Consider the following 15,060-nt stretch of genomic DNA (forward strand, 5'->3'; position numbering starts at 1 on the left):
TTTGCAGCAGCTGCTTCTACGATATGCACGCGCCTTTCGTCCACGTAGATGCAATGCTCTGTAGCACTTATTAAGGTGCAGCGTTTGTATCAATGGGGAAGAGACGCAACGCGTGCGGCCAAGGGCACAGCCGCAAAGCGGTTCGGGCTTTCCTCGTGGCCATGAGCATTTCTGTGTTATCAGCAGCACCCTATGATGAAATTCGTGTGTCTACCGGAGCGGAGCTTGTCGCGGCCCTCGCCAAGCAAACTGGGCCGTCGCGCATCCTCCTGTCAAGCGACGTGGTCACGCTTAGCAACAGGTTGTTCACAACGTAAGCAGCGATCGATCGAGCTGCTCTTATACCCCTCGATAATGCTGAATCGGACCTACGTCCTAACATTCCACCCCTTCTAATTATGATGGTCGCACGGGCTGCCCACCTCCGCAGCTACCCAACGCCGTTGATTGTGCGGTGGAATGTGACCGTCGCCGGCCGGCAGGACCGATGGCCTATCCTGGACTTGGGCTACGTGCAGGGGCGGGCAGGGGTGAGTCAATGAACATAGCTCGGTCACAATACGGTACCGTACGGTACTTTCGTATGGGGTTGGGGGGACAGCGCCGTGTGTTTGCCGCGAACAGCGCGAAGGGCTTGCAGGCTGCTGGTGGTTGGACGCAAGCGGGACGCAGCCGTGTGTGCCGTAGGCTGCTCGTGATGCCGAGCTGGCGGCTGGGTGAGACAGAAACGTGCGCGGCCCAAAGACAAGGGCAAGGCGTGGTCGTTTGTCGTGTGTTTATGGACTAAAACGGCGCATTCGCGTGCCACGCACCGCATACAAGCCCCACGCCCGCATCCCCCTAACTTTGCATATGTCGTTGCAAAACCCCCCACCTGGGCCTGCCGTGTTGCTCAAACCTGTCAGCCCCTAATAATCATGAGTGTAAACCCTTGATGACATCTCGTTGCTCCTGCTGTGCCCGCTCCGGGCGGGCCCACGACTGCAGAAAAGTGAGTGTTTTCAGGATTGGTAACGCATTTAAGGGGAGCCGGCGGGTTGACGGGGGTGTTCGTTAGTCCCCATTGCCCGCCTGCTGCCGCGCAGTGAAGGTAGGTGGCAACGCGGGGGCCCACGTGCAGCCGTTTAGCGTTGCAAGGGGTAGTATGGGTGACGTGACGCCGGTGCGACGCTGATGCAGCTGGTACTGTGGGTCATGTGGGTCATGTGCGCGGCCGATCGCGAGATGTCCGGTTGCGTGTGTGATGGGACAGTGGTAAGGCAAGTTGGCAAAGTCACGAGATGTCCGGTTGCGTGGTGAGTCCGTCACAGGTATGGCATACCTGCCAACGCATTCGCTACGCTGCCAACCTGCACGTTGGGTTGCAGGTGCTGCTGGCAAAGGACGTGTGGTTCGGGCTTGAAGACGTGCTGCTGGTCAACTTCACCGATGGGAGGAATGCCGGGTCCGGTGTCCAGTTGTTTGCTCCATTGGTGAGTCCAGTGCGTGGGCCTGTACACAGACTACACACCACCAATTGGCGGCGCATGTCATTGAAGCTGCTGTCCACTCACACCCATCGGCCGGACGCAGCCCTTCATTCCGTGAATTTCATGCATCTTTCTGCACAGTAGATTCGACCCCAACCAGCAGTGTTGTCACGTGGTGTGGCGGTAGGTGTGGCCACGGTTGTTTGCCAATCCCGCACATTGCCCCTGCAGAGGGGCGGCGGGGAGCAGGCGGTGCAGGCGCAGGTGCGGGGAGCCACTGTGGATCCCTACTGCTTCCCGCACGCGACCACAAAGTGAGCCACGGGAGCGGGCGGGTGCACTGGATGGGCAGGCCGGCGCGATCTAATGTTATTCCAAGCAAGAAAGGTTACCTTGCTGTGACACGGGTATGGCGCTGCTCTGGAAGAGGGATCAAACGGCACTGGGATTTCGACAGGGTTCACGATGTAGTGCACACCCCAAATCTTGGCAGCTCACGTGGGCTTGCGCGTACTACATCGCGACTAGCGGCTGGACGGCTCGGCGTCCAGGGGATGTGTTTGGCATGGTCGGACACGGTCATTGGGTCGACCACTGTAATAGCTACCAGCGTTCTACAAATATTTATTACAGTATTTGTAGTGACCTCAGATACTCTATGTGCGGCCTATTCGGTGATTTCGCAGTCAACATTCTCCTACATTCTTTGCAATCATCGCGCTTTGATGCCAGTTTGAATGTCAATCGTCTAGCATACATGCAAGGAGACTATTTACATGTTCCCGGCCTTAAGAATGCGACTCTGGCGAAAGCGCGCCTCACGAAATGTGGTGACAGCCACCCAGACTTTACTATTCTTATGTATAAATTGAATTCATTCCTGAAAGGGGGAGTCTCATCATGCGCGTGCGCGGAGAAACACGGATTGACACGAACTTACTTGCCCCTCCTCAGACCAGCGTCATACCCGTGTGCCTTGCTGTCTAGCCGGTGCTAACTAGCCGAGGGAGGGATAGCTTGCCGGGTCGCGCGGGGCTGTCGTCACGGGCGCGTTCCGAGGTTTAGAGCGGCTTGCTAGCTAGCATGACGTGCAACTTGATTGCCCGCTGGGAGTCGGGCTGCTGGCGGTGGTAGGCGGCCACACGTTCACGTGTTTTCAAGGGTTCCGTCCAACAAATACATGCGCTGCTGCCTGTGCTGCAGGACGGCCGTTGCGGCGGCACACCGGCCGGCCTACATGCCCGGCAGCAACCGCTATGCGGCGTTGGACGGTCCTCCCGCCGCCTTGCGGGGCAGCAGTAGCAGCAGCGGCAGTAGCAGCGGCGGCAGCACCGCCGCAGGTGGCTGCAGCAATGCCACGGATGCTTCGGTCCGCGACCGCTGCTACGAGCAAGTGGGGGAGTTAGTGGATGTGGTGGGACTGGCTTACATGCCCGGCAACGTGACTTCCCTCACGCCGGCCGGCATGCTGGTGAGACAATTGGCAAGCAGTAGATGCGTGCGGCCTGCAAATAGACGGGTCTAGACGCACGTAGCAGCTTGGACGTTCCAGGAGACGCATGCGGTACGCGTGCCGACGTTACATCCATCCAAACCTCAGCTCGAAGCCCTAACGAATCGGACGGCTTGCTTCCTTGAAACGGGGCGCGACCAAATGATGACGTGCTGCGGTAATGTGCTAGTATTAAACATTGACGACGTGCACGTGTGGCGGTGATGCAGATATACAACGTCGAAGTTGTGAATCTTTGCGAGCAAGTGCTGACCGCAGACTGTCTGAGCAAGTACGGAGGTGAGCTCCTGAGTGCGTGGGTGGGTGGGCGGGCGGGTGCGTAGGTGCTCGCTCGCGAACGCACGCACGGTGGCCGTGGCGGCTGTTGTACTCGTGATGCCGTAGGTTCCAGCAGCAGCAGCGCCAGTCGACCCTCTCCATCCCGCTCCCCTGTTACTGACTACAAACATGTGGTCACGGTTACACACACACGCACATATACACAAACATGAACACTGCCATCTGCTTGCTTGCGCATTTGCATGCACAACAATGTCAACCCTCTCGATTCGTGCTTTTCTGGCACACACACACACACACACACACACACACACACACACACACAACACCTCCAGAGTTTGGCTGCATCATGGTAATGTATGGCCTGCACTACACGCCATCGGTCGAGGCGTACCTCGCCGCCTTCAACCGAAGCTCGGACGGCGGCGACGGCAGCGGCGGCGTGGGTTTGAGCAGCGGCGGGATCGCGGCGGTGGTGTGCGGCGTCGTGGGCGGCCTTGCATTGGTTGCGCTGATAGCCGCTGTGTTTGCGGCGGCGGCAGCACGGCGGCGCCGCGCGGCTGCGGGCATCAGCAGCGAACACCCAGCCGGTCGCAGCAGCTGCGGCACGGCCGCGGCGGCTGATGAGGAGTCCACGCCGCCGCGTGCGGCGGGAGGCAGCAAGGATGCGTTGACGCTGGTCGTGATTGGTTCGGCTGATGGTGCTTCTGTGGGTGCGGCGGCGCCCTGCAAGGCGGTGCAGCAGCTGCCGCCGCCGCCGTTGCACAGCAGCGACGACAGCTGCAGCCTCAGCAAGAGCGGCGCGACAGCGGTGCCGGTGTCTGGGGCGGAGCTCCTGCCAGAGGCCGGGCACACGATGGTGGCGGCAGCGCTGTGCGACCACTCGCAAGCGGAAAAATTGCTGACGCCGCGGGCTGCCGACGTGCGCGGCGTTGCCAGCGCCGCCGCGGCGGGCACGGCCGGCGGCGCCAGTAGCCCGGGGGCGGCGGGGATCGCCTCTGGTGGCACCTTGGCCTTGAATGTTGCCTCGTTCCTCGGCACGCAGTCTTCAATCCATTCAGACGTAATTACAGAGCAGACGCCGGCACAGCCACACATCCACTTCCTTATTAGCGGATCCACAGGAAGGAACGCTGCCGTGGGCGCCGCCGCCGCCGCCGCCGTCAGCCACGTCAGTCGCAGTGCCGCCGTCGCCGCCCCTGCCGGTAGGCTGCTTGCAACGGACCCGTCACGGCTGGGGTCTGGAGACCACGCCGGCGGCGCCGCCGCGCCAGTGGCAGTAGCAGGCGGGCTGCATCAGCAGGAGCTGGGGCAGGGACCGGGGATGTCGGGGCTACAGCCGACAGCCCCGCCTGCGGTCACACGGATGGCGGCGCTCGCGTCAGCGCCTGCTGCTGCAGCTGCTACCCCAGCCGCTACTGCTGCCGCCACTGCTGCCGCTGCTGCTGCGGGTGGCGGCGAGGACAACGATGGCGGCGGCGGTGGCGGCGGTGCGGAGGACAGCCCGCCTGCCGCCGCTGCTCCCCCCGCCAGCGATGGTATGGAAGATGCGGACGCCAGTGACGCCGCTGCTGGCGCCGACATAGGCGTCGTAATTGCGCCGAACGGGCTGCTCGGTCGCGGCTCCTTCGGCCGCGTGTACCGCGGCCGGTACCAAGGCATGGACGTGGCTGTCAAGGTGGGTGCGATGGAAGCCTGGGCCGGGAGCTTTGGAAAAAAGTGGTTCTGTGGCCGTGTAAATTGCCACCCATGTGTGCAATAGCATCTATCCCAGCTTGGCTGCGGTACTGATGGCTGATGCTTTGTGTGTGGGTGTGGGTGTGGGTGTGGGTGTGTGTGTGTGTGTGCGTGTGTGTGTGCGTGTGTGTGCGTGTGTGTGTGTGTGTGTGTGTGTGTGTGTGTGTGTGCGCGTGTGTGTGTGTGTGTGTGTGTGTGTGTGTGTGTGTGTGTGTGCGCGCGTGTGTGTGCCGCCACAGCTGTTCGCGGAGCTTGTGATGGAAAGCGAGGGCGGCGAGGCGACACGCGCGCTGCAGGCGGCTGGCAACTGTGCTACCATTGAATCTCTTCTGTCCGAGGTGGAGGTGAGCCGGCAATCGAGAGGTCGACCGATCGAGTGTGTGGTCAGCGGAGTCAATGCAGTGCCTGACTGCTGTCGTGCGTGTTTACAGCACGCTTTCCTGGCTCTCTGGCTAGCTTATAATACAGTAAGCACTTACCCCGGCCCTTCCTCCGTGCATGCATGCACCGGACTGATTCATGTGGTCATGCGTGCGCTCGCGGTCAGGTGCTGGCGAGGTGCCGGCACCCCAACATCGTCACGCTGCTGGCCGTGTGTGTCACGCCGCCGCGCCTGTGCATGGTGCGTTGCGGTGGTGGTGGCGGCCGAGACGGTGACGGTGGTATCTTTCCACGGCGGAACACCCATGCCTAGCTACCCGAGCACTTGACCCGTGGGGTTGTAGGTTCTTGATATGGATCCGTGGGGCATTCGCGTGCAATCATGCAGTAGGGCGGTGTTGCATGGCACCTTGCAGTCGCCTGCTGCACTCCTGCCGGCGATAGATCATGTGCGCGAGCAGCTGCACACACACACACACACACACACACACACACACACACACACACGCACCCCGCCATGCTGACCATACGCTTGCCCTCACGCACGGTTACGCCGCCACCACCCCGTCAGGTGATGGAGCTGATGGAATGCAACCTATGCAGACTCATTCATCGCGGGCCCGAAGACCAGCCGGCACTGCTACCGCTACGCACGGTAAGGAATATTTCTTGCATCAATGCGGACTCGAAGGATGCCTACCACCTACATGTTGCGCTTTGACACGCTCCCCATGGTTCTCAACCTGGATGGGACGCTCACCAAGGAGGCACTCCAGTGGCGTGCCTAATCATATGTCAAGCATGGACACGCTCAGTATCGCTCGGTATCGCTCGGTATCCTTTTGTTACATGCCTGACGCTCTTTCTTCGTCTTGCCGTTGCTGTGCTGTGTCAGTACAGGTGGTTGACATTGCGCTGGACGTTGCGAGCGCGCTCGGGTACCTGCACCCCACCATTATCCATCGCGACCTCAAGGTACGATCAGACACCGGTTGAACTGAAGCTATCCGCTGCCTCTGCAAATCACGACATACACGTTACCATCATCAACCCCTCACGACAACTTTAACATGCAGCCCGCCAACGTGCTCATCAGCGGCGTCGGCTCGGCGCGGCCCGTGGCCAAATTGACGGTGGGGCGGGGCGGGGCGGGTTGCTAGGTTCGGGGCTCGCGTCGGTGTGTTTGGGACCCACGAGCGTGCTGCCTGGTTGTTCATCCGTACCGTACTGGAAGGAAGGAAGACAAGATGGGTCTCGCGGCAAATTAGCCACCGCATGCATTGCAGCTGCACTCGCTCGTGGCTTCATGGACAATGGTCGTCTTTGCCGTGCAGTCAGTTGTCAGTTAATGCGCGATGACTTCTCTTCTCACATTCCTTCTGCCGATGTTCGCGGGTCCGAATTGCAGGATTTTGGCATCGCAAGGCTGTGCAGCACGCTGCATGCCACTAAAAATCCCGAGGCGGGCACAGTAAGTCCTGATACGCAAACCGCGCCAACTTACCTACCACAAGCCTGAGATGCTTCACGGAGACGAATGTGTACGGTGTACCATAGAAGTTTGACATGAGTGCTTCTTTCAAGGGGCTCTGAAGTGCGTGATCCAAATGCAAATGTCCGTACGTCCCGCAAACCGCACGACCCAAAAGGACTTCCCCGCAGCCCTACCCGACTGTCCCCCGCCCATCCCCTCCGCCCCGCCGGCCCCGTTCACCACCAGCCGCCCTACCTGGCCCCCGAGTGCTTCGACGAGCACAACTGGGTGGTATCGCACCAGGCGGTAAGTGACGTGCTGATGATGCAGGGGAGGTAGTCACATCTATCCGGTGTCGGGCCAGCGGGGCGCCTTGTGCACTCGCTCACAGATGATGGGCACGCGCCTGCTTTGACTTCCTAGCTCATCATAGCTCTGTACACTTGCATTCACATGCGCTTGTATCTCCACAGGACATGTACTCATTCGGGGTGCTTCTGTGGGAGATGCTCACTGGAGTGGAGCCATGGAAGGTGAGCGAGCGACGCGGCTGCTGTGTGAGTGCATGCAACCAGCGGGTCTTAGCAATGGCATGCTTCCAACAATTGTGTTTACGTTGAGAAGATCGCTAACATTCGCAGGCGGATGAGTGGTATAAGGTTTGTACATCATAACTGCCGGCGGTCAGGTCAAAGATCGTTTCAACAGTGCCATGCCTTCGTATCTCCCGTGCACAGGGCGAGCCAATGGCTCGATTGGCATACCGCCTTGTCCACTGCGGCAACACACTGCCCATCGAAGCCATCAACAAGCACAGGAATCAACAGCAGCAGCAGCAGCAGCAGCAGCAGCAGCAGAGGCAGCCGAAGCCGGCCGTGCCCGCCAAGCTGGTTAAGCTGGTGGCCCAGTGCTTTGAACGGGACCCGCGGCGGCGGCCGGCGGCAGCGGAGGCTGTAAAGACGCTGTTGCTTGTCCGGGAGGCCCTGGGGCAGCAGCAGCCTCAGCAGCTGGTGCAGGCGCGGCTGCAGATGCGGATGTCAATGCAGGCTCCGCTGCTGAGGTAGGTGTGGCGGCAGCGGCCGCGCTGGTGGCGGCGGCGGTTGCGTCATAGCCGGCGGCGGCAGCATCGCCGAATCCTACGTCTTCTGCTTACGTTACCGCTAAAGAGGCATAGGGCGTGAGTGTTTGAAGCCATGACAACTGATATTTACTTCCGCAACTAGCTGTAAGGTTGCGAACAGTGTACGGGGCGAGACATGGTATCAGTCTGTCAGGTTGCGGGGCAGCAACAAGCAAGCGGCATTAGCGACGGGCACTTGCCCCGGTTACTGGTTCGGCGGCTGCTCATGCTGATGCAGTGCCGCAGCAATTGGGTTTATTTGCAGTGCCTCAAATGCCCGACTGCCTAAGCCACCACGTGATCGGGTTACCGTACTAAGTATGGTTGGTGGGCTGCAACAAATTGTTGGCGGGTGATGGTCATGCCTGCCTGCATGTGTGGGAGGCAAGGCCGTGAAAAGCTGCGTCGAGACCGCATGACGCATCTAGTGTTGTGAGGAAGATACGATACGCCGCTTTGTGCGAAAGGCTCGATGTAGCAGAAGAGTAAAGTTAGCTCGGCAGCGGTTGACGCGGAAACCGCTGGAAAGCGTGAATGGTAATAACGCGTCCTTGGAGACCGCACTAGTGGTAGCAGTCCGGCCGGTTCACCGGGGTAGTAGGCATGCGCAACGCACGGTGCTACGAGGGACAAAGTGTGTGTGCACGCTGGCACGTATGTGCGTATGCGCGCTCCTAGTGGCTCGTCGCATTCCTATGGGACGAGACTGCCTTGTTTGCAGCATGAGTAATGACGTATACTGGTGCATATACATGCATGGGCGGCAGTGACTGCGAGTGTTTTGGAACTCAGGTCGCGCAATGTCGCCGCTGCAATAGCAGGCTCGCACTCTCTCGGCTGAACTGGCACTGGATTGCTCCGGACCTCTAGTGCCAATCACTGGCATGTCTCACGCGAGGCCAGTGAGATTGCTGCGGTCCGGGTTGGGTCCGGGCTTATGCATCCAGGCGAGGCATGCAAGGTTAGCGTCATGAAACTCGAGCAGAACCTGTGATTTTCAAAATGGTCGCAGACCATGAACAAATCAATCATTAGATCTTAATGGGCCGTGCGTGGGCGTCCGATGATTTGGCATGGACGAGGGGGAAGATGTGCCCGGTATAGTTGGTCCCAAGTTGGTCTCAAATTGCATTTCAGGTACTGTAATCCCATTTCGGGTAGGTACTGTATCCCCATTCCAATTACTTGCTACATGGGTGAGGATGTAGGTGCGTGGGCGTTGGCCGGGATGCTGTTGATTGTGGGATTGCTGCGGGATCGTACACAGCAGCAGGCAATTACGAATGCTTGGCATGCACATGCTGCATCCGGTGATTTCGCATGGACGTGGGGGAAGATGTGCCAGTATGAGTTGGTCTCAAGTTGCATTTCGGGTTGAAGGGTTCATTTCGACTTTATTTGCTATTGGCTGCTTCGGATTAACAATTGCATGCGTGCATTTGAGGTTGCATGGCTGTTTCCTGTGTGCGGGGGGTGGCCGTAAGTGCCAGGCACGGGATAAGGACAGAAGTATTGTGCTGTGGACACGCCGCCCCTGACATCACGCCCTGCCATGTAGGGGCTTTGGTTTCGAGGCAAGCATGCGGGTCATTTTGCGAGCCCATGCGCGTAGTAAGCGCATGCACGCTGTGCGCCCGCGTGTGTTTGGTCCTGCTAGGCAAAAGCATCCGCCCTGCTATCTGAGGTACCGTATGCATGCGCATATACGTTACAGTTTCGGAGTACGGTTCTGATCAGTTCCTTTCGCACTGTGTCAAACGCCACTCCTAAGCGTGCGGAGAAGGATGCGTCCCTTACAACAACCTCTGGCATCGTCTGTCGGCTACTTCCCTGAGCGAAGACAAGTGCAAGCTAGTTTGTAGGCGAGCTTTGTGCTATGGTGTGCCTAGTTAGCAGGATACCGCTTTATGGATTTTTGGTGCGTGGCAGAGTGCGTGGAGCCTTCAGCAGTGTTGAAGGAGTGATAGCGTTGCGTTGGAATACTCCTCTCGGGTGTCTCAGGCGCGTCGCAGCTCCAAGGTTCAGGGCTATCCCTGCAGTTGACAGTGTGGTGGTGGGCGCTACATACCTGTGGCTGGTGTTTGGGGCATGCAGCGCTTTGTTCAGCACACCGGGAAGGCTTTGAGCAATGCTGCAAGGCAACCTATTCGCAACTTGCGCTACTGACTGCCTACTCTCGTGCCGCCTGCAAGCCCACTCCGCCTTCCGCTCTGGTCTACGTACGCATTAGTTCCGCAACACTCGTCAATGCGTAGCCTGCTGCCGGTGTCTCAGGGCCTGATGGCATTCAGTCCTCCTTGTTTGAGGTCTGACAGGACAGGTGTCAGCCCTGATCGGCAATCCCTGACTTGTAAGGAGCATGCAGACGTGCAGATGGCACAGGCCGCGGGGCGCCACCCGCGGAGCAGCGCGCGCAAGGGGGGGACTCTACCTGTACTTGTGTGCTCATCATCTTCGTCAGCGGTAACCAGCTCAAGCCAGCTAGCTGTGACCACCCGGTAAGAGTGCGGTGAAAGGGGCCCTGGAATGGTGGGGCTGTGCATGCAGTTATCAACGACAGGCTTGCAGCGCCACAGCATTTGGCCAGTCCTGGCGACGGCACGCCATCGACCCCACGGGCAACGGCCCACGGCCCGACCTTATGACACGCATGGATGACGCGCGCGGGGCTGTGTCGCGAACGGCGGTACCCAGGATTGCCATTTGCCAGGTGTGTTGGGTACAGCAGTAGTCGTGTGCACTACAGCAGTAGGAGCATGCCCTGCGCCCTCCCAGGAGGACGCACTGGCTGCCCTGCATCGAGGTGATGGAAGGGTCGGAGACAGCCGTGCGTGCACGGTGTCGCAGGAGAGGCTGCGGAGCAGTCATCAACTTGTGCCCGACCAATGGGATGGAGTGAGGAGAGTGCAGAGTATCAACAGCCAGCTCAGCCGTTAGCTTGTAGCCGCTAATGAAAGGCGGCCGTTTATGTTTGGACCGGCAGCGGGTCCCGTTCCGTGCAGGTTGATGACTCGAATCTCGACTCCAATAGTCCAATCTCTGATGTTTTACACGGTCGTGTTGTACAGTGTTGTACAGGCCCAGGCACCAGGGCTTTCCTGAAGAGCAATATGTCAGCCCTTCACATGCGCATATTTCTTCGCAAGAATTAACAGTCTGAGTGTCTTCTTCACATGCTGCTCACCCTTCGCGTTGTCACCATCCAAACTCAAACATGCAACCCACAGAAATTGCAACCCAACCATCACTGGGCTTCCCTGCCGTCATCCATGTGGCTTGACCAGTAAACAACCCTCAACACCGCAAAGGGGCGGGCATTTGCCATCATCATCAAGAAGTTCCTCAAACCCGTTTACACCACAAACTGACCACCCACCTACGTCGGGGCCGGTAACGCCCATCGACAAACATTGTCCAAACACACACCACAGTGTCAGCCTCCCGCGACCTACTCCGCCAGCCGCCAGCGGGTTCCCCAACAGGGCTCGAGGGGCCGCGACTGCGGCAACCACCGCAGCACACGACCACTCTCGCCTTGCAGCCACCACGCCGCAAGCATCAACGTTTCAGTAATAGTGCGGAGGACAAAGGAATTACTATGGCGCGTGCGACGGCGGGAATGTGCCGGCGCTTATTATGACGCCAGCTATCGCTATTCACACCCCTCGCCTCCACCTCGCGCACGTCCTATTCACCGAAAGGCAACAAAACTAAATCCCGCAAATCTGGAGTACCCTGTGGGCATCACTGGGCATCACGTCTACGAGCGCAACCACTGCTCCTCGCCACATGCGCCCAAACGTCCTCCTAACGTGCATTCGTTCTGTGCTCTTGCCAACCCAACTACCCCGTGACTAGTATGTATGTCCCAACTTGCACTGCGCCCGCCATACCACGGCATCTCTCAACCAACGTCCGTGCATGCGCGGCCCCGTCCTGGCCCGCTCTCGCGCCCAACAGACAGCTAGCGAGCCTACCCCCTCGGCGCCCGCTCCGCCCTAGAATCCCCGCCACGTCTCCTCGATGATGGTGCACTCAACTCTCGCGCTCGATGACAATTCTTCTTCCTTCTTCTCTGCTCAGCGGCACCCAGGGCTGCCGGCTTTGTGCGCCCATGGGCGGCAAGACCCACGACCGGCAGCCCTGAGGCCCCGTGCACTATCTGCATGCTTGGCCATGCCTCCTGCACCACCCCTCATTGAGCACACGCACTACCTGTGGCGGGCCTCTCCTGCAGGCGCGTCCATCGGGTACTCCCCCTCCCTTACGGGGAACGACGAAACACATCAACACCGACGCACCCCCCAAACACCTCGCCAGTGCAACCCCTGTACCGTGGCGTGCCCCTCGCGGCCAGCCGCGTCACGGCCCCCTAAAGCTGGGCGGGCAGAGAGCCTGCCCACCCGTCAGGGACATGACACGCACGCGGCATGGGCTGGGCGTCGCACCACCAATGCTCCACGACACACAAACACAAAAGGACCTTGTGAGCCGCAAGCTTTATGGGTCTTTCGAATTCACCGTCCACAGGTCATAAAAGGTAACGCGTCAACGGCCCAGTATCGGCCTGCAGATTGGTGGTCCAACAAGTACACATGGCACGTGTCCTGTCTCGAGCATACGAACACCCGACCTGTAGTTTTGCCCACACAGTCCATTGGCTATGATAATCTAACACACCCGGCGAGCGGTACTGCTCAATCTGTACTGAAAGGCGTGGCACCTCCCACACCTGCTCATTGCAAGCAGCGCGCTAACCAAATAATAATCATAGCACGTCCCTCATACAGGGCGGCGAACAAACAACATCAACACCCCGCCTGGCAGACGGCATAATAGGCAGACGGCATAATAAAGCAGGCGGGTGCAGAGTTTGCATACATCAGTGCGTTAAGACAGCTACGCTCCAGCGTGCAAGGACGCTCCCTGCCCGCCCTGAACAAAACCGAAAGCCGCCCGCCCTCCGCGGGCGACTCTTCCCGGCATGCTCTTCATTGGCGGCCGGTCGGCAAGCGGCACGGAGCACCACACGCCGCACCGGCGCCCTGCACTAAGCCCAACTCTGCATCAGCCAGCCGTTCAACCAGTAGTGGCAGCAGGCCTCTACACCTAGCTGCAGGAGGCAGCTGCCTCTACGCGCGGCGGCGGGCTGCCGTCGTCCGGCGTGCCTGGGCCTGCTCCTGCTCCTCAGCCGCCGCGGCGGCGTAGTAGAGCCACGGCTCGCAGCACTCGGCCTCGCCGCAGTCGGCGTCCACCACCACGCGGCGGCCGACGCACGGCGGCTCCGAGGAGAACGGCGAGTCGCGGCCGCTGGAGCCGCTGCTGCTGCTGTTGCTTGCCGCCGCCGCTGCGGCCACCGCCGCTGCTGCGCTGGGCGGCAGGCCGTCCATGCTGCCCATGCTCGCGTAGCTGCTGCTGTCGCTGCCGCCGTAGTACTGCGCGGTGCCGGCGCCGGAGGCGGCGGCGCGCGCGAAGGACGCGCCGGCGCCCGACGATGCGCTGGCTCTGCGCCCGTCCTTGCCGGTAATCTCCTTTTCTAGGTGCTTGGCGCAGGACTTGACCTGCTGCAGCAGCTCCAGCATGGTCGAGTAGAGCTCCGGGCGGTCCATGTAGGGCGCGCGGCTGGGCACGCGGCTGGGCGGCACGCCGTGGCGCGCCGCGGAGCGGGCGTTGAGGTACGACAGCACCTGGCTGTTGGCGCGGGGCGCCTGCAGCGACTTGTCGTACTTGGCGCGCTTCTCGGGGTCGAGCAGCGTCTGGTACGCGTGCTGGACCTCCTGTGGTGTGGCGGACCCGGGCAGGCAGCAGCGGCAGGCGGGGTGGTTGAGCGGTTGGTGTGATTTGAAGTGGGTTGATGGGTCTTGGTGAAACCCCACCGGTGCAAGGTAGCGAAACTACGTCGGTACAAGGTAACTGCAGCGAGCGCACATCTGGCCTTCGGCGTGGTCAACGCCCGGAAAAGCGTCCTGTGTGTACCAGTGCTGAAGTGGTTGGCAGGTCCCGGGCGGCTGCAACTGCCAAGTTCTGGCCAGGTGCGTCGGCGTTTTCCCGGGAAAACGCTGACCTAAGTCCGCTCACTTGCTCCCAGTCCCGTGCCCTGTTGACCCCCAACAGAAACTTCTTCGCAGCCCGCGGCTCGGAGCCGCCCAACGGCCGACGCCGACATGCCAACGCACGGCCGCTAGATCTTGCGTGTAAGGCTGCCGGCTTCCTGGCTACAGTTATGCCTACGCAACTGATGCCCTGTTCAGCGGGCGTGAGGTGGCCCGCGCAAACGCTCGATGCTCCTCGGGCGAAGGAAGGATCGGCCGGCCCGGAACGCCGCTACCATGCCCGACCCGTAAATCCCTCTGAATGAAACTATTACATGCTATTGCCCCCGCGAACGCCAGCGCACCATGAAAGAGAGTGCCGCGAGAGGGTCGTCAGAGACGTCAGGGTGCATCTGCTTGGCTTTGCGCCTGAAGGCCACCTGCAATAGTCATAGTAAAGTCACACGAAGTCAAAGCAGGCGGGATCAGCGAGGTAGCGCGAAAGCGCCTGAGAAAGCGGCCTCGACGCTGGATACGCGCAGACCCGCCTGTCGTCGCCCGGCCGCTTCTGTCGACCCGCGCGACAGCATTCCTATCAGCGGCGACACTCCTTTCACCAATGGCCAACTGACCGACGGTGCCCTCCCAGCTGCCCCCCGCCCGAATTGCCCATGGCAAGAAGCCAATACCTTGATGCTCTCGTCGTCCACACTCTCGTCAGGCGTGAGGCCAAGCACGCGGTAGGGGCACTTGGAGCCCAGGGAGAGGTTGCGCGGGCCGAAGCAGCACTGAGCGACGGCCGGTCTCCTCGACGGGGCCACGGAGCGTTGCAGGCCGACGCGAGGCCGGGGTAGTAGAGCGCTTCTCATGGTTGCGAGCACACAGTAGAACGAGCGGGCTAGCCGGTTCTCAAGTGGAGGCGTTGTGTGAAATCAGCGAAATTTATTTGACGATTCTCAGGCGTTGAGTTGCAGTCCGTATGGTAGGGCCTACGTCCACCTGTGTCCTTCTTTAGCGTTAGGCTGACGCACGAGTACAAGCAAATACAGCGCGAG

The 15,060-nt window shown here is 60.2% G+C and overlaps 3 protein-coding genes across 3 annotated transcripts; 2 read left to right on the forward strand and 1 right to left on the reverse strand.

Moving 5' to 3' along the window:
• The first annotated feature begins 50 nt into the window (after positions 1–50).
• On the forward strand, positions 51–2,081 carry CHLRE_07g346525v5 (uncharacterized protein). Its single transcript, XM_043064472.1, has 4 exons — positions 51–313; positions 431–530; positions 1,368–1,472; positions 1,701–2,081. Exons 1-4 carry the CDS (start codon positions 162–164, stop codon positions 1,785–1,787), a joined length of 444 nt encoding a protein of 147 aa, XP_042923040.1. The 5' UTR covers positions 51–161; the 3' UTR covers positions 1,788–2,081.
• A 49-nt stretch (positions 2,082–2,130) lies between these two features.
• On the forward strand, positions 2,131–10,339 carry CHLRE_07g346550v5 (uncharacterized protein). Its single transcript, XM_043064473.1, has 12 exons — positions 2,131–2,940; positions 3,192–3,261; positions 3,597–4,939; positions 5,238–5,342; positions 5,546–5,620; positions 5,951–6,034; positions 6,280–6,354; positions 6,456–6,512; positions 6,788–6,850; positions 7,100–7,159; positions 7,327–7,386; positions 7,591–10,339. Exons 1-12 carry the CDS (start codon positions 2,650–2,652, stop codon positions 7,915–7,917), a joined length of 2,610 nt encoding a protein of 869 aa, XP_042923041.1. The 5' UTR covers positions 2,131–2,649; the 3' UTR covers positions 7,918–10,339.
• A 669-nt stretch (positions 10,340–11,008) lies between these two features.
• Positions 11,009–15,009, reverse strand: CHLRE_07g346600v5 (uncharacterized protein). Its single transcript, XM_001692510.2, has 3 exons — positions 14,695–15,009; positions 14,371–14,445; positions 11,009–13,750 (listed from the first exon to the last, which is right to left on the reverse strand). Exons 1-3 carry the CDS (start codon positions 14,872–14,874, stop codon positions 13,106–13,108), a joined length of 900 nt encoding a protein of 299 aa, XP_001692562.1. The 5' UTR covers positions 14,875–15,009; the 3' UTR covers positions 11,009–13,105.
• Between the last annotated feature and the right edge of the window lie 51 nt (positions 15,010–15,060).

Source organism: Chlamydomonas reinhardtii, chromosome 7 (genome assembly GCF_000002595.2).
Source record: "Chlamydomonas reinhardtii strain CC-503 cw92 mt+ chromosome 7, whole genome shotgun sequence".
Classification (NCBI taxonomy): Eukaryota; Viridiplantae; Chlorophyta; class Chlorophyceae; order Chlamydomonadales; family Chlamydomonadaceae; genus Chlamydomonas; species Chlamydomonas reinhardtii.